The sequence below is a fragment of the Oryctolagus cuniculus genome, chromosome 10 (assembly GCF_964237555.1).
Source record: "Oryctolagus cuniculus chromosome 10, mOryCun1.1, whole genome shotgun sequence".
Classification (NCBI taxonomy): Eukaryota; Metazoa; Chordata; class Mammalia; order Lagomorpha; family Leporidae; genus Oryctolagus; species Oryctolagus cuniculus.
Genome location: NC_091441.1, coordinates 30,915,243 through 30,933,909, shown reverse-complemented (window position 1 = coordinate 30,933,909; position 18,667 = coordinate 30,915,243). Strand labels below are relative to the sequence as shown.

Sequence of the window (18,667 nt, the reverse complement as noted above, 5' to 3'; positions counted from 1 at the left end):
TAAGTGCTTGGGCTCCTGCACCCATTTGGGAGACCCACAAGAAGCTCCTGGCTTCAGATCAACCCAGATCTAGCTGTGGCAGCCATTTGAGGAGTGAACCAGTGGATGGAAGTTCTTTCTCTCTCTTTCTCTCTCTGCAACTCTGCATTTCAAATAAATAAATAATTTTTTTAAGTATAAAGAGAACCAAGTTGGAAAAGAAGTAGTAAATCTCTACCCAGATTACATGGTTGTATATTTAGAAACTCATAAGGAATCAACCAAAAAGCTATTACAACATTAAATGAGCTCATAAAATTATAGAGTACAAAATCAATATATCAGAATAAATTATATGTCTATTCTTTTGCAATGAACAATCTGAAAATGAAATTAAGAAAATATTTCTGTTCATGATGGCATCATAAATTATCAGATATTTAAGAATAAATTTAACAAAGCAAGTGAAAAACTTATAAAACCTACCAAACATTATTGAAAGAAATAAAAGGTCTAAATAAATGGAAAAACACTCCAAGTCCACAGATTGAAAGGCACAGCATTGTTGGGACGGCAACACTCTCCAAACTGACCTACAGATTCAGTGTAATCCCCAACAGAATCTCAGCTGACTTCTTTGCAGCAATCAACAAGCTGATTCTAAAATGCACGTGGAATTGCCAAGGACGCAGAATAGCCAAAACAATCCTGGAGAAGCGTAATAAAAAAGAAAAACAAGAATCGGGGACAAGGTGGAGACACTGGGTCTCTCACACACTCCTGGTGAGCGTGCGAAATGGTGCAGCCATTTTGAAAAACAGCTTGGCATTTGCTTTAAAAGTTAACTGAAGAGTTACCATGAGGGCCAGCAATTCCACTCCCACGTATATGCTCAGGAGAACTGAAAATATGTCCACACTGAAACTTGAACATGAATGTTCATAGCAGCACTATTCACAACAACCAAAAAGTGGAAACAACCTGAATGCTCACTGCCATTTGGGTGTGGCACAACCAGACGATGGAGTACTATTCAGCAAAAGAAAACAAAAGGAAGTACTGATACATTACACAATGTGCATGTGCCTTGAAAACACTGTGCTCAAAGAAACCAGAAGGTCACATACAAGATTCCATTTATTTGAAATACCCAGAATGGGCAACTCTATAGACAGAAACTAGAGGAGGGCTTGTCAGAGGCTGAAGGGGAAGGTGGAGAAGGGGTTCAACCACTAACAGATAGGGAGCTTCTTCTAAGGCAAGTACAAATGTTCTGAAATTTGATAGTAGTGGATGCACAGTTTTATCAACACACTCACAGCCATTGATGTGTACACTTGAAATGAGCAAATCATATGACATACAAATTATACCTCAATAAACTGTTGTTTTGAAAAATGGACATCTTGAGTCCATCTAAAATGAAGATAAAGTATGTTGGGAATGAGACCAGGAAATTCAATTCATTGTACAAATTATTTTTCAGTAATGCCCCCATATTTATTTGGAGATATGGAGACATGTATAAAATACATTTGGCCATGAAACATGTGGGTACGTGACTATACAGCGTCTGTAGCAAAAGCATTTGCTAGAGGAAAAGACAGAATGATTGTTTGAACACAAAGACCTGCCTTGAGTAGAGCTGGCACAGGGAGGCACTTAAACCATGAGTTAAAGTTGATGGAAAAGCCTCTTATACCCCGGTATCATCTCCTCACAGGACCACCTGAAATGCAATCATTACTGCCTTCTTAAATCAATGCTTTCAAAACCCAAAAGCTGAAGGCTTTCTGTCACCAGTCTTCATATAAACAAAGTTGATTCTTTGTGTTATGTGCTCCGTGATGAGTCAACAGCAAGAGGACTGAACAGCACGGACCTCAGTGAGAACTGCAAAGTAGAAGCAGGAGGCAAAAAGATGTCAACATCAGCCTTGCTTTGTTCTTATTGGGGGGAAAGTCAGTTCTGCTTTCTTGCCTGTAAATCTTGGGCAATTCCCAGAAGCAAAATGGTGGGGGAATTTAGAAATTCCCTTGCCTGGGACTCGCAGGCTACTTTGCTCCAGAGCTCTGAGGTCTAATGGGGTTAGAAGTTCTCAAGGTTCCTCTTTCTCTCCAGGGGTCCCTCTGAGGGCCTGAGAGCCGATTAAGAAGGCAGTGAAAAAGAGTAACATTGTCAGACATCAGCAGTGAAAGACTAAGATAAATGGGGAGGTGCCAGAGCCTCTTGTATTTAATTTCAAAATCACAGGTCAATCTGATGAAGCAGCAGCGACGCTGACTTTCAGCACTCCAGTCCAGCCATCTCCTGCCCGCTCATTAGTGATGTGTAATCACTTCTGCTGGCCACACAGTGAATAGCGCTGATCTCATTTATTTTACTGTCTCATGCAGCTCCAGCGGGAAAAGCAAGGTAGAAATCAATGGTGTGCTGGTACATGTTTTGTTCATGTCTCCCAGTCTGCGTTAACAGTACACTCACTCCCAAAAGTCTCCCGGCTCCCAGACAGTGTTCACTGCTGATTCCACTGGGCCTTACTCTGCAAGTAAACTAGGGACACACAACTTCAGATTCAGAGAGTTGATTTAAATTGATATTTACTCATTTTACAGGAGTCTAAGCCTCTCCACTTAAGGGACTTCTTGTACATTATGGGGAACGCACAACTGGGGAAATGTGACATTGCCACCAGCTCCAAGTACAGCTACAAAGAAGCATCCAGAGCAGCTAAGGAGATATGAGTGCTTGTAGAGGTGAGTGAGGAAATAGGTGTGTTCCAAGCACAGAGAAATTCAAGTATGTATAGGCTCCCAAGGCCTGCTACAGAGCCCCAGAAGACATCAAGTGTCCTTGAGAGCCAGGACAGACAGCCCTTCAACCTATGCTAACCACCAGATTTGTTTGAGTACCACAGAAGACCAAAACCAACTAACAGCTACTACAGCTCTATTCAGTGTGCACTGTTTAAGATACTATGGGCAGTTTATACATGTAACCTATGGAATGTTCTTCCTTCCCCGCTCCCTTCCATGGTCTCATCTTCGCTGTCACATCTCTGCCCACAGAAGACGTGGCTCAGATGTCACTGCATATGCAAAGTTCCTCCAGCTCCCTGGTGGGGAGTTGATTTCCACAGCCTTCAGTCTCCATGCCCTACCTGTTCCACCTGCAGAATATTTCTTGAATATATTTTCTCTCCTCTGGTTTATACAACCCCTGCCTGATTTCAAGACCTTTTTTTCTCTGCCAGATGACAGGTTGTAGGTTTGCCTCTCAAATCCATTTTTCCGCACAGCTGTGTGACAGCCCCAACAGACCAGAAGAAAGGTGGGGAGGAAAGAGCTGGGAGGAATTCACAGGTGAGGTGAAGTACATGGAAGTCATAAGGGGGCTAGGACAAAGGGGTCTGAGTCAGAGGTCGGGCATCTTTGTGGGAGATAGTGAAGCATGCAGGGGTGATGAGCTTAAGTGGAAGGGGGTGGAGGTCAACAAGGCATATGAGTGCCAGGATGTGCATGTCAGGGTTCCACAGGGACACTAAAAGACACAAAGACCCCTTATGTTTTAATTTGCATAAAAGTTGCTTGATAAAATAAACATGACTGGGCATAGCCTCAGGGAACCTCAGCATAGCAAGGTTGGACCCTTTTAATAAATACTCCAGGCAAGGTTGACATAGATGAGCCCTTGACTGTACTCTAAGAGACACTGTCTACAATAAGCTGAGCTGAGCTCCCCAGCCCATATTCAAATGGTGAATCCTAATCCCCAGTAACCCAGCTTGGGGCTGTATCTGGTGATGGGGGCTCTAAAGAAGTAACTAAAGTAACAAGAGATCATATGGCGGGGGTTGGGGGGTAGGGCTCATCCATGATCACTGGTGACCTTATATGAGGGAATTAGGACACAAATGGGCACAGGCGCAGAGGGAAGATGATGGAGGACACAGGGAGAAGGGGGCCACCTGTAGGCCAAGGTAAGAGGCTTTCAATGACACCAACCTTGCTCTTCCAGAACAGTAAGAAAATCAATTTCTGTTGGTTAAGCCACCTGGTCTGTTGACTTAAAGATGACAGCCCTAACAGACTAATACACTGCCCTAGGACTATGGTGGGGCTGGGCGCTGTACAATAACCAGAGTTGTTTGTGCCATTTTCCGTGAAAGCGGGGAAGGAGGCAGCACTGTGGGATGGCCTGAGTCTCAGGTGAAGTATGGAAGCGCAGAAGTCAGAAGAACAGACCTCCCACCTGGCTTCACAGTTTATAAGGAGGGAAAACAGAGTTCTTGAGGGAAATTCATGCATGCTTCTGTCAAGGCAACGAGGGGTGCAGGTAAAGAACATTCTAGGCTCTCTCAGTAAAATGGAAATTTCTCTCTGGAAAACTTCACTGAAATGACAACATACACATTAATTTAAAGACTTAATCAAACAATAAAAGACTATACCAACAAGGCTAGGCAAGGGGGACAAGTAGACACAACAGGACCAAGTTTTGGATGCCTTAAGGCAGCTAGACAAAGGGGCAAATGCTTTAGTACAGTAGTTCTCAAAATGCAGGACCCTACAGGCAACATTAGCATGACATGGAATTCAGTAAACAGACTCCTGAGTCCCACCCCAAACTGACTGAATCAGAAACTCTGCCCGTGGTTACAGCAGTCTGCATTTTCACAGATGATCCAGGTGATGACACACGCCCAAGTTTGAGAACCCCTGACTTAGCAAATACGCGAAGACTGATCAGAGCTATCAGCTGCAAACCTCAAGGAATGATAGCAGCAGGCAATTTCAGCAGCAGGAACTGAGGAGCAGCTAAAACCATGGGATTTGGCTAGAAAGGCTCACAAAGCGTTTAGATTCCAAGACCTTCTCCCCAGGTCTTTAACCCTGCAGGTTCAGTCCGGCACACAAAGTAGACAGATCAGGAAAGCACAGGTGTGATTCAGCCTCAATAGATAATGTGCTAAATAAAGTCCCAATCTGGGGAGGTTTCGAGGAGGAATCACACACTATTATCATATTTACAGAGAAACTATTGCCTCATTTCTAAAGCAAATACTGCTGAATATGTAGAGGCAGCGTGGTGAGTGTGGGCATTTAGCCACATGATTGAGATGCCCACATCCCACATCACAGTACCTGGACTTATACCTGGCTCCAGCTCTTGACTCCTGCTTCCACCACTGTACACTCTGGCAGGCAGCAGTGATGGCTCAAGAAACTGGGCTTCACTCATGTGGAAGACCTGGATTCAGTTCCCAGCTCCCACTTCTTTGCTTGTAGCCCCAGCTAGGGAATGAACCAGCAGATACAAGTTCTCTATCTGTCTACCTGCCTGTCTATATGTCCATCTGTCTCTCTGCCTCTTAAATAAATTTTTTAAAGGCAAGGAAGTGTCTTGGGATAGCCACTGAACAATAAAGCAAGAAATCCTGTTCTAGGTCTGATTGTCACTGACTGTGTTCATGGTTAAGAACTTGCTCAGCTTGTCATCAGGAAATATTAAGGGGCTTTGACCACAAATATTCTACAGTCATGTATTTAATTAGGAATGAATATGATTCATAAAATAGAGGAACCATGGTACCTAATTAGACGAGCTGGATGACCTCTTTTTAAATGTTTGCTCTTTGGGGTTTCCATGTTTGGGGGTATTTAACTCCAATCAAATCATTTCAACAAATCTATACAAGAACTTTCAGTGGATGTGCAAATGCAGACTGCTCACATGTACTGCAGCATCACCTGTGAAGTGACACTGTTGATATTCTTAGAAGGGCTACTAGAACCATGGGTGACACCATCCTCTCTATATTACAACTTTTTACTACTAAAAAATTAAGAGAGGCAGATTTTTGGTACGGCAATTAATACATAGCTTAGGACACCTGCATCCCTTATTGGAACGCCTGGGTTTAGGTACCAGCTCTGTTCCCAATTCAAGCTTCTTGCTAATGCACAGGCAGCAGGTGATAGTTCAAGTGATTTGGTCCTTGCAAATCATGTGGGAAATCAGGACTGAGTTCTCAGGTCCTGACTTGGGCCTGGACCAGCCCCGGCTATTGCAAGCATTTGGGGAGTGAACCCCTGAGGGGGGTTCTCTTGGTCAGATTTGTCTGTCTCTGTCTCCCTCTCTCACTGGTTTTCAAATAAACAAAATTAAATAAGCAATTTTTTAAATTAAGGACTACCACAAAGATATAAAATAGGGAGGGTGGTATTGTGGTATAGTGGGTTAAGCCACTGTCTGCAATGTTAGCATCCCATATGAATGCTGCTTTGCGAATCCCAGCTGCTCCACTTCCAATCCAGCTCTTTGCTAATGCTCCTGGAAAAGCAGCGGAAAGTTAGCCCAAATACTTTGGCCCTGGTACCCACATGGGTGACCTGGATGGAGTTCTAGGCTCCTTGCTTCAGCCTGGAGCCAGTTCCAGCCATTGGGACCATTCAGGGAGTGAACTAGCAAACAAAAGATCTTTCTCTCTGTCTCTGCCTCTCCCCCTCTATCTCTATAACTGCCTTTCAAATAATGATATTTTTTAAAAGATTTAATTTATTTTATTTGAGATTTAGAGTTACAGACAGTAAGAGGAAGAGACAGAGAGAAAGGTCTTCCTTCCGTTGGTTCACTCCCCAAATGGCCAGGAGCCAGGAGCTTCTTCCTGGTCTCCCACGTGGGTGCAGGGGCCCAACAACCTGGGCCATCTTCCACTGTTTTCCCAGGTCATAGCAGAGAGTTGGACTGAAGAGGAGCAGCCAGGACTAGAACCGGCACCCATATGGGATGCCAGCGGCGCAGGCGGAGGATTAACCTAATGCGCTTCGGCGCTGGCCCCAATAAATGATATTTTTAAAAAGAGATAGAAAATAGGTTGATTATCTTCTGTGTCAATTCTGATTGATTAGTAATGTCTGCTTGGAGTGGAATGCTATATACATTGAGGGCTACAAGGCTCATTTCAGACTCAATGGGAGAGAATGTTGTGTTCACTTAATAATGTCTGCCATTGATAAAGGGCAGGTTCTGTGTGCTTGCCAGCAATATTATTATAACCTAGAGGCAAAATGACCTGCCTTTGGCCCTTTGATTATGGATTCTTGGCTCCATATTAAAAGCTTAGTCTCATTCCTGTTGGCCTCAAACAGAGAAAATTCATGAGATGGCAGTCAAGTGAGGCTACAAGAACCTAGATCCAGCCTTCCTTTTGGGAAGCATTTCATGAATACCTTGAGGGAAACAAGACATTTCCTCGAAAATTCAAGAGTCTCTAGAGAACTACAGTTTGGTACAGATCCTTTTTAACCCCTCCACAGCCCACCTGAAGACCCATAAATCTCACCCCACCTCCCTACCACACCCATCCTAGTAGATCTCCAGCCCTGGAGATGGCTTCTGCAAGCCAGTGTAGATGTGGGAGTTTCTAAGTCCTCTCTAGTATTCAGAAGGAGCCTAATGACGCAAAGCAGGTAAGACTATCAGCTCAAGGGTCAGACCCCTACCGACACACCAAGTAGGAGTCTCACCACCTCCCCAGGACAGAGACTTGATCTGTACTTACTGCCCATTATTCTTCGCACTGTGGGGCCCTCTGCAGTCATTTCCCTCACAATCTCATTGTCATCCTCGTTGGCATCCAGCCAGCGGTTGCAGTTGAAGTTGTACTTGTGCTTGTTCAGGGTGTTCATCAGGGTCATCTGGAATGAAGTCCTGGGGTGAGCATGTGGGTGGATCAGAGATAGTCACCCGGGCCCTGGAGTCCCCTTTTTCCTATCTCATCTCAGGAAGGCCAAGGCCTTCTCTTGGAAGGGAGCCTTGTGGAAGGCAGAGGGGCAACTTAGTATTTCTCCCCCTGGTTCCCTAGCTGCCAGGTGACTGGGCAGAACGCAAGCCCCCAAACACCTGAGTACCTTCTCAGGCTACTCTCTCCACCAGGAAGTTCCTATGGCCTGTATCCATAGTCAGGTCTCACCATAACCCTTCCCCACTCTCACTCCCAGTAAGTACACAGGTAAATGTATATGACAGTGTTTCAGAAGGGAGCCATTCTGGTTTCTCTCCCAACCACCTCTCAGCCCCCAAGGCAGCCAGCTCACCTTCTCTAGGTGCCATCCAGAACCAGGATTCCGTCTGTCATGCCATGCCCGAATCTTATAAAATCTGCCAAGATCTGGGAGCTCAATCTAGGGTGAGAAACAAAAATATTTTTAAGGGGACAGCAAGGCCATGTGTTTGTCCTCATAGCTGACCCATGGCCAGAAGGATACTTGCTGTGGGCTGTTTCTTCGGCAGTGAGGGTGGGTCTGCTTCAAGCCACCCTTACACATTCTACCCTGCCACGCCCTTGTAGCCAGTAGCACAGAAGCACAAGGCAGTCACGTAGAGCTTTGGGTTCAGTCTGGGCTGGGGCAGCTGAACAAAAATAACCAGCTCACAGTGGGATCCTGTCTAAAACAGGTCCTCCAAGCAATAAACTTCCAGTAACAAAATCCATAGAGCAGCCTTGCAAATGAGCACAGGCTCACAGCCCCAGGACTCTCCTGGGCACTGAAAGAGACAAAGGGATCAATGAGGAGGTCAAGCCCTTTCCCTAGGGGTCCCCAGTCTGGCAGGGAAGACAAAAACATGAAGAGCAATGAACAGAGGGATTGTAACAGAGGCTCAGCCCGGCAGCTCTGAGACAAGAGCAGTAATGACAAATTATTCCAACCTAAAGGTCAACAGCACAGTACTTCCATTGGCCAGAAAAAAAAAAAAAAAAAAAAAAAAGACTTGCTCTAATTCTACAAATCCTGGGAAGTTTTAAAGCTAAATTTATTTCTACAGATTCTAAAATTCCCACTTTTCTTTAAATTTGGTCCTTACCTCTAATGTAGCCTGGATGGGGCAGTCTGACTCTAACTGGGATCTGGTCTCTGCTCCACAGGGATTCCCATGTCACCCAACACCAGCCCATACCAGCTTCTCCCGTCAGGCTTGGTTCTAGCCTGTGAGACTGAGACCAGATCAAGACTGCATCCCATTCAATGCGCTGCCTACTAATCAATGCATCTGTCACCCTTCACAGGGGCCTCAAGATGCCATTGTACCTTTTTGTCTTCAAACCTGATCCACAACCTAACTTGGAAAACCAGCATCCCCATAACAGATACCTCTTTTGTCTCTTGCCCCCGCCCTTTCCTTCTCACCCTGTCACACTTCTCGCCTACCCTAAACTTCTCGATGATGCCCGGTTTGAACCACTTGTTGTTGGGGTTCAGGAGAATCTCGTCTGTCCGCCCCTTTTGCCCGTAAATCTGGATGAAGATGGGAGAGTTGGTCCCAGCTTTCTTCAGGTCAGTCGTCCAGACCCACAGGGACCAAGGGAATTCTACAAAACAGTGGCACGAAAGCAAATGAAGAGACTTTCATGTTTCCCAGTGGGAGGTGGAGAAAACCACAGGTGATCAGGACAGAAGGACAGATTATACACAGGTGTGTCCCTCCACCCCAGAACCCATCCTAACAAGGGGCAGACTTAGAAAGCCAAGGGCTCCTTCTCGTGAAAAATAGGAGCTTTGATGTTATTTTCAATGACTAAAGCCTATTAGCATGTTTTAAGTGGGAGAAAAGTAGACTCCTCCCACCCCAGTTCCAGTGTACTGTAGAGGACACTCAGTTCAACTCCTAGCCCATAACAGTAGCTCCTTTTTCTATTTTTTTTCTAAAGATTTACTTACTTATTTGAAAGTTAGAGTGACAGAAAGACAAAGAGAGGGATCTTCCATCCATTGGTTCAGGCAAAGTTGGGGTCTGGGCACAGCTGGGCCAGGTCAAAGCCAGGAGCCAGGAGCCAGGAACTCAATCTGGGTCTCCCACCTGGATGGCAAGGACCCAAACACTTGGGCCATCTTCTTCTACTTTCCCATGCACATTATCAAGGAGTTAGATGGGAAGTGGAGCAGCTGGAACTTTGGGATGCCAGCATCAAGAGTGGTGGCTGAACCTGCTGTGCCACTATGCCGGTCTCCAGCAGCTTCTTCTATGTGGGGCCACTGGAGTGATGATAGGTGCCAGGTGTGTAACTCAGTATGGCCTGTACCTTAAATAATTTTGTTCCCTGGAGGGCACCCCCTTCCCAAAAAGAGCTAAAAGGCACAAGTGGAGCCCTCGAGGCTTTTGGCCATTGGTGTGATATCCTGGCCTTGGCTGGCCTGTCGAAGAGGTCTTAGCTTTGAGGCCCTTCTGCTTACTTTTCAGCCGCTTTTTCCTGAGTGAGACCATCTCGTAGAGCTGCCTCTCGATCAGCCCATCAGCTTTCTTCTCGTCCAGCCAGTTGCTGCAAGGGAAGGTCTGCTGGATGCCAGTGAAGGGGCACAGAATCACCACCTGGGGGAGTGGACCACAAGTGTCTCCTGCATTGGCACTCCTGGGACCTGCTCACCAGGTCCGGCAGCCTCCCCAGCCCCGTGAGAAGGGACATCTGTGTTAGACCTGGGAGGAACAGCACTTCTTCCCTTGCCTGGCTCATTAAACCTTAAATCAAGAAACACCTCCTCCAAGAAGTCTTCCACAATAAGTGTCATCCAATTCTCCAGTGTATCAGCTTAAATTTCAAGTCTTTTTCTCCATTTACTATATCCTCATTGACCCCATGTTGCTTCATGCACATTGTAAACTCTCAGTTCATTTGAACCAAATAAGCTAAAATACTGTATGAAGTCCCAAAATTGTCATGTAGGAAGAAAATAAATCACATCAGAATTAATTAATAATAAGCAACTTCTCTCCTCTAGGCTCGCTCCTCATTCACTTCCCTCCTACCCCTTCCCTAGGTCCACCCACATTCTTAACTCATGGACCCAGAACTCGGAACTCTGTCCGGGCCAGGCCAATCACGTTACTGATGTCCAAGTGTTCCCAGTGTACTACAGAACCTCTCAGCATGGAAATTGTAACTGTTTATAGTACTGGATCCAAGCTTGACCTTCTTTCAACTTGAAAACTAACCTGACCCTCCCAGTGGTCAAGCATTTTGACTAACCACTGACTTACTGGCATTTGCTTGTTGTCGGTTGTTCATAGTGACTTTAATTGACTATAACTTACTGAACGTCAGTGATTACCCTTACATCTACCTCGGTATGTCTGAGAGCTCACCTAGTACTCATTATCTGGCCATCGTGATGAGCCTTAGCTAAAGGCAGGGGAGCTAAAGGTGTGTGCACCCCTTCAAGCTCCTAGAGAGCTTGTATCTCCCCAGTGATACATCAGGCAGCAGTCCCTTCAAATATTTTAGTCCTCTGACACAAGTATATTGGCAATTAATATAGTCCAACCCGGTTGACGGGTGGTAAGATGGCTGCCAGTCAGCCACTGCCTGACTGCTCCATTTCATGGGAACGCCAGCCTGCTGGAGTGGTTGCGCTGCTGTCGGTGGCAATTAGCTGATTCCTCCGGTTTGGGGCCAGAGTGGGGCACTGCCACCAAGACCCTGCGGAGTTCAGGTGGGTCGTGCAGCTGAGCCGGTAGATGTGTCCCTTCTTAAAGCCACTCTCTTGCTGTCTTGAACCTTAAGAAAAGATGTTGAGTGGGCGGCTGCCTCCTGACCTAAATGAAAATGATGTTGACTCAAACTCTAAAGATGAAGCCACACCAGATAACTCTGGACTTAACTCCCAGGAGGATGAAGAGGATGGGACCATTAAGAACACAGAAATCTCAGATTTCCCAACAGATGGACCAAAAACTGAAACAGAGATGATTGTAAATGCATATAAGGTATGTCCTTCTGGAATTCCCTTAAGACGTGGAATGAATTTCAAGAAATGTATCAAAAACATCCTGAACAAAAAAATCTCAACCTCAAAATTCAGAGGGAAAAAAGAAACCATTTCAGAAAAGATAAATTGAAGAATGGAAAACAATCTCCTGGCGAACAGTCCTCAAATGAAACCCCATGGAAAGAGCTTACTCAGTATTCTGGAGTCAATGATTGATTTGAACCCTCTGTTAAAAAGGAAAAAGTTGAGGTATTGGGCTTTGAAAGGAGAATCAACCAGGCTGTGGAGGAGTGGGAGGTTAAGAAGTCTGGGAGCTCGGCAACCAGCTAGCTATGTGCCGCGAGTTTGGTGTGAAAATTGCCAAAGCAATTGCCTGCCACAAGTTTGTAAAAGCCAAAAAGGAGGCTGAAAATTCAAACTGTTCATAAAAAAAAGCTTGCATGGGGGTTAGAAGCAAAGATGAGAAGGGAAACCAAGAGCAACATGGGATGTATGTAACTGGGCAGATTTCTGTAAGATCCTAGTAGATTCATGTGCTCAGTTATTGAGAAGATTTTCCTGCTTACATTAAATATGTCAGGAAATTGATACAAGAAGGAAAAAATAAGCAAAAAATTTCAGAGTTGGTTATGAGCTTGCAATCAATCTTTTTTTCCTAAGGAGTTCATATTACTGACGTGAATTAAATGAAGCACTGGTTATAATAAATGCTATTTGTATAAGAAATCTGATCATACATGTAGGAAAAATGGGAAGGATTTTTGTTATTCATTTAGGCCTACAGTGGAAAATCAATTTTGCTTTTCATCTGTTTGGTATAGCATAATCAATGAGTTCCTTGTACTTTCTTATCTGTACTTGGTGTAACTGTGTTTTTAAGATTGGAATTAATTTGTTTATAACAGATTGGTTATAAGTTCAAAAAAGTCTAAATTAATTCTGTCTTTAAAGTAATTTTAATTACTTTAATGATATAAAAATAATTACTGATTATGGTAGAGTTGATACATAGAGATGGTAGAGTTGATATTTTGTAGTCACAAAGTAAAAGCAATTGATTAATTTTGTGTACTTTCAGATCAAATATTACAATAAAAGTAGGACAGAAAGTCATATTTGGAGGCTGATTTAAATTCAATTCTGGCCAGCGCCATGGCTCAATAGGCTAATCCTCTGCCTTGTGGCGCCGGCACCCCAGGTTCTAGTCCCGGTCGGGGCGCCAGATTCTATCCCGGTTGCCCCTCTTCCAGGTTAGCTCTCTGCTATGGCCCGGGAGTGCAGTGGAGGATGGCCCAGGTCCTTGGGCCCTGCACCCACATGGGAGACCAGGAGAAGCACCTGGCTCCTGCCTTCGGATCAGCGCGATGCGCCGGCCGCAGAGGCCATTGTGGGTGAACCAACGGCAAAAAGGAAGACCTTTCTCTCTGTCTCTCTCTCTCACTCTCCACTCTGCCTGTCAAAAACAAAAAACAAAAACAAAACAAAAAAAATAAATTCAGTTCTGCCTAGAAATGTCTTCCTAAGCATCTCTCACAGTCATATCATTCTTTAAATTATGAGATGATTCTTAGATGAGAAAATGGCATAATTGTACCAAGCAAAAAATCATGACCCAAGATAATACAACTCTGAACCATTTGGAAAAAAAACGCTGTGGGGGAGGGGAGGGAGGGGAGCCCAACCCAAGGTACACTCAACAGATGGAAAAGCAGAGGTCCAGAGAGTAGCAGGAAGTGCCCAAGGGTGCACAGTTAGTGGTAGAACCAGAAATACAAAGGCTCCTAAGCCTAATTATCAGTTAGGGTCTTTTTCATCCATCAGTAAAAATCTCAGAAGATGGGAGTTAAAATAGAGTACAAACTGTCGCTCCCCCTCTTCGTGGAGGAGCAACACAGGACCCTGCGCTGTTCTTTCGTCTGCTCGGCCCTCCCCGGGTTTGCTGCTGGTTCTTCCCGGGTTGGCTACTATCCCTTCCACCTCCGTGGAAGGGCAGTTCCCCCTGGCCGCATTCCCCAGTTCCGCAGGGGAGCGGCACACCGCCGGCCGGCTCTCTCGGGGGCTGCACAGGTGTTCCTTCAGATGTTCCCCTTAGATGTTCCTGGTGAATGCCGTCTCTCTCCTCCTTTATAGTCCTCCTCCGCCAATCCTAACTCGGCTGCCCACACGCCGAGTACGCTGCTCTCCAATCAGGAGCAAGTCCTACAGTTAATTGGTTGAACTGGAGGCAGCTGTGCGGAAGCTGTTTACTTCTCTCCCAGCGCCATATTGTGGGAGAGCAGATGCATAGAATAAGTCCTAATTCGAGCAACTTAGTCTAGTCCGGATTGCTCCCCACAGATCCCCCTTTCTTTTTATTTTTTGGCGTTGATACGCGCCTGTCTTCGGTGTCCCGCAGCACACACTCTGCTGTACTTGCTAGAGTTGCCACAGGCTCTTACAAGTCCTATCAATCAGGAAAACCGAATCCGGGTCCTCTCTTCGCCATTGTGAGGAGGTTTTTAGGCGCTGATGCGTGCCTGTGTTCGGTGCCCTGCAGCGCATGCTCTGCTCTGCTAGAACTGCCTGCAGGTGTTTACAAAACCTATCAGGCAAACCGAATCCAAGCCTTCTCATTGCCGTATTGTGGGGGAGACTTATTAGTGTTGGTTTGTGCCTATCTTCGGTGACCTGCAGCTCATACTCTGGTCGAGCTTTGCTGGCGCTTACCGCCTTAAATCAGGCAGACCGAATCCAAGCCTCCTAATTGTTGCATTGTGGGGAAGCTTTACTGATGTCAACCCGTGCCTGTCTTCGGTGACCTGCGGCTAGCCGCCCAGGTGCTCATCGCCTCACTAAATCAGGCAGACCGAATCCAAGCTTTCTTATTGCCATGTTGAGGGGAGGCCTTTCTATTTCTCTATTTCTCTATCTCCGGGCGTTCCTATTTCTCCCATTCCACTTCTATCTTCCAGCATTCCTATTTCTCTCACTTTACTTCTAAAACTTCTGTTTCTCTTATCCCTGCGGCTTTCCGGCACCTCGCCCCGCCGGCGGGTTCCCGGCTCTGCGCCGCTTCAGCCCGCGCGCCTCTCTGCGCGGCTTCCCGGCTTTGCGCGGTCCGCGGTCTCCACGCTTAACCCTTTCGCGTCTGAACCACGGCCTACGCCAGCGTTCCCTATCTATTCACGCCCCGTGCTCTCTCTGCACGCGGCGGCTTCCGCGAGTAACACAGCGTAGCTTGCGTCTCCGCCACTAGGATTCAATCTAAGTTCCCCGGGCTAGCCTGGCGAATTCAACCCAGCGTACGTCTCCGCCCCACGATCTGGCTTCCCGTCCTTTGCTCCCCGGGCTAATCAGACGGATCCCAATCTGGCTTACGTCTCAGCTTCTGGTTTCAACTTTTCGCCCCCTATTCCCGGGCTAACTTGAGAACCCCAAAGTGGCTTTCGTTTCCGCCTCGGCCTGCCCCCCGCGGCTTCAATTTCCCTAACATTTTTCTCTACCCGGTATATTTCCCAAGCTTTCCTCCAACAATACTCCTCCCTCATTTCTCCTGGCCTCTCCCCACAGTCCGCATCTGAGTCTGTTTGTTCTAGCTTTCACTTTCGCTTTCAACCTTAGAGATTCCTCCCAGCTTCCCCCCGTAGTCCGTATCCGAGTCTATGCCTAGGCTTTCAATAGCTTCTTCCGGCTCCTTTTTCGTCCGGCTTTTCCCTAGGCTGTTTGCTAGTCTCTCTCTCCGATATTTTCCCAGTTCTTCCCGTTTCTTCCCTCCTAAGTTTCATATCCGAGTCAGGTTTCCTATCCGAGCTAGGTTTCCTATCCGAGTCACGTTTCTTCCCTCCTAAGTTTTCTATCCGTCCTAGGTTTCCTATCCGAGTCACGGCACCATTATGTCGCTCCCCCTCTTCGTGGAGGAGCAACACAGGACCCTGCGCTGTTCTTTCGTCTGCTCGGCCCTCCCCGGGTTTGCTGCTGGTTCTTCCCGGGTTGGCTACTATCCCTTCCACCTCCGTGGAAGGGCAGTTCCCCCTGGCCGCATTCCCCAGTTCCGCAGGGGAGCGGCACACCGCCGGCCGGCTCTCTCGGGGGCTGCACAGGTGTTCCTTCAGATGTTCCCCTTAGATGTTCCTGGTGAATGCCGTCTCTCTCCTCCTTTATAGTCCTCCTCCGCCAATCCTAACTCGGCTGCCCACACGCCGAGTACGCTGCTCTCCAATCAGGAGCAAGTCCTACAGTTAATTGGTTGAACTGGAGGCAGCTGTGCGGAAGCTGTTTACTTCTCTCCCAGCGCCATATTGTGGGAGAGCAGATGCATAGAATAAGTCCTAATTCGAGCAACTTAGTCTAGTCCGGATTGCTCCCCACACAAACAAAGTCAAAGTTTGGTGATTTGAAAGGACCAGATATCGTGTGAGAGTGAGATTTAAAAAAAAAAAAAAAAAAAAAAAAAAAAAAAAAGGCATGAATCAATGATGTTACAGATAAAAAGGGATATAATTACAGATGCAGCAGCAGAGGTTTAAAAACTAAGGCAAAAGTATATATAACTGTGTGCAAATATATTTCTAAAGCCTACAGTTTTACAAATTCCAAGTACTGCCACTAAAACAGATGAAAAGCCTAAATAACCAGCAAAACTCAACCAAAAACGTTTTTAGTCATTTCACACACACATACACATTCCTGCACTTTTTGCAACCAAACATTTGGGGAACAGATCTCTGCAGTTTCATATATCCTCCTTCAAGAATGGGAATACTTCTCACTTCATTTTAGGATTAAACACAGTTAATAACTATATAAGAAAGGCAAATTAAAGACCAATGCAATTCATGAACCTAGATAGAAAAATTCTGTATTAAATGTTGGCAAGCCAATTTTCAAAACATGTAAAATTATAATCCATTATCACTAACTGTGGCTTACAGAAGAAATGCAGTGTTGGGTTACTATTAGTAAATGCAGCCACACAAAGTACCAAACTAATAAAATAAAGAGAAAGACCATGTGATTATATCATTAAGTGCAGGAAAAGACATAAAATTCAACATTAATTCATAATAAAAACTCTTTACAACATAAAAATAGTAGGTTTACTTAATCCAAGAATGTCTACCAAAACTCAACTAACATAATTAACTAAATAAAATATTAGTAGTCTCTTTAAATTAAAAAAATATTCATTAACCTTTTAATATACAGTATAAAGGCCATTCAGCTTTATACTGTAGGTCTTATACCATGTGGCCAAACAACAGTAAAAGACATAACAATTAAAAGTTTTGGAAGGGGTCGGGCTGTGGTGCAGCAGGTTAATGCCCTGGCCTGAAGCGCCAGCATCCCATATGGGTGCCAGTTCAAGTCCTGGCAGCTTCGCTTCTGATCCAGCTCTCTGCTATGGCCTGGGAAGACAGTGGAAGATGGCCCAAGTCCTTGGGCCCCTACATCCACGTGGGAGACCTGGAAGAAGCTCCTGGCTCTTGGCTTCAGATCAGCACAGCTCCGGCCAACTGAGGAGTGAACCATCGGATGGAAGACCTCTCTCTTTCTCTTTGCCTCTCCTCTCTGTGTAATTCTGACTTTCAAATAAATAGATAAAATCTTTTTAAAAAAAAAGCTTTGGAAGAAAAAGTCCAAATTGTCATCATTCACAAATGATATGACTACCTATAGAGAAAACCCTCTAAGAACCTACAGAAAAATTATCAGAATTAATAATAGCAAGATGGCAATATGTAAACTCAGTGTACAGGTAGTATTTCTATAAGCATTTCTACATCAGAAACAAATGTTAAGAAAAATTATTTTTTAAAGATTTATTTATTTATTTGAAAGTCAGAATTACACAGAGAGAGAAGGAGAGGCAGAGAGAGAGAGGAAGGAGAGGGAGAGAGAGAGAGAGAGAGAAAGATCTCCTATCCTCTGGTTCACTCCCCAATTGGCCACAACAGCCAGAGCTGAGCTGATCCGAAGCCAGGAGCCAGAAGCTTCTTCCTGGTCTCCCACGTAGGTACAGCGGCCCAAGGACTTGGGCCATCTTCTACTGCTTTTCCAAGCCATGGAAGAGAGCTGGATAGGAAGTGGAGCAGCAGGGACTTCAATCAGTGCCTATATGGGATGCTGGCACTGAAGGCAGTGGCTTTCACCCACTATGCCACAGCGCCAGCCCCAAGAAAAAATATCTTTAAAGGAGTACCATTTATTTATTTATTTATTTGAAAGAGTTACAGAGAGAGGTAGAAACAGAAAGAGAGAGGTCCTCCATCTCCTGGTTCACTCCCCAGATGGCCGCAATGGCTGGAGCTGAGCTGATCTGAAGCCAGGAGCCACGAGCTTCTTCCAGATCTTCCATGTGGGTGCAGAGGCCCAAGGACTTGGGCCATCTTCTACTGCTTTCCCAGGCCATAGCACAGAGCTGGATCAGAAGAGGAGCAGCTGGGACTAGAATCGGTGCCCTTATGGGATGCCGATGCTTCAGGCCAGGGCTTTGAGCCACTGCGCCACAGCGCCGGCCCCAGGAGTACCATTTGTAACAGTTTATTATATATTAATTAATATATCTAGCAAAGAAATGCAGTACTCTTATCAAGAAAATTTCAGGGGGCCAGAGCTATGGCGTAGTGTGTAAAGCTGCCACTTGTAATGCTGGTATCCCATATGGGCGCCGGTTCGAATCCCAGCTACTCCACTTCTGATCTAGCTCTCTGCTACAGCCTGAGAAAGCAGTAGAAGATGCCCCAAGTCCTTGGGCCCCTGCACCCAAGTGGGAGAACCAGAAGAAGCTCCTGGCTCCTGGCTTTGGATCAGCGCAGCTCCGGCCATTGCAGCCAATTGGAGAAAGAACCAACAGATGAAAACCTCTCTCTCTTTTTCTCTCTGCCTCTCCTTCTCTCTCTGCGTATCTCTGAGTTTCAAATAAATAAATAAATGTTAAAAAAAAT

The 18,667-nt window shown here is 45.7% G+C and overlaps 1 protein-coding gene and 1 pseudogene across 8 annotated transcripts in view; one reads left to right on the top strand and one right to left on the bottom strand.

Annotated features, from left to right (window-relative positions):
- LOXHD1 (lipoxygenase homology PLAT domains 1) overlaps positions 1-18,667 on the bottom strand; it is a 186,738-nt gene that overhangs the window by 105,243 nt on the left and 62,828 nt on the right. For 7 of the 8 annotated variants that reach the window (XM_051851250.2, XM_070050246.1, XM_051851254.2 and 4 more), the window contains 4 exons: positions 10,215-10,350; positions 9,192-9,352; positions 8,079-8,165; positions 7,544-7,679 (listed from right to left, as the gene is read on the bottom strand). In XM_051851250.2, coding sequence (XP_051707210.2) covers positions 7,544-7,679; positions 8,079-8,165; positions 9,192-9,352; positions 10,215-10,350 — 520 coding nt within the window. Of the gene's footprint in view, positions 1-7,543; positions 7,693-8,078; positions 8,166-9,191; positions 9,353-10,214; positions 10,351-18,667 lie in introns of those variants that run through there. The other variant, XM_051851257.2, reaches the window with a different exon arrangement.
- LOC103349355 (protein FAM204A pseudogene) lies at positions 11,545-12,242 on the top strand (annotated as a pseudogene).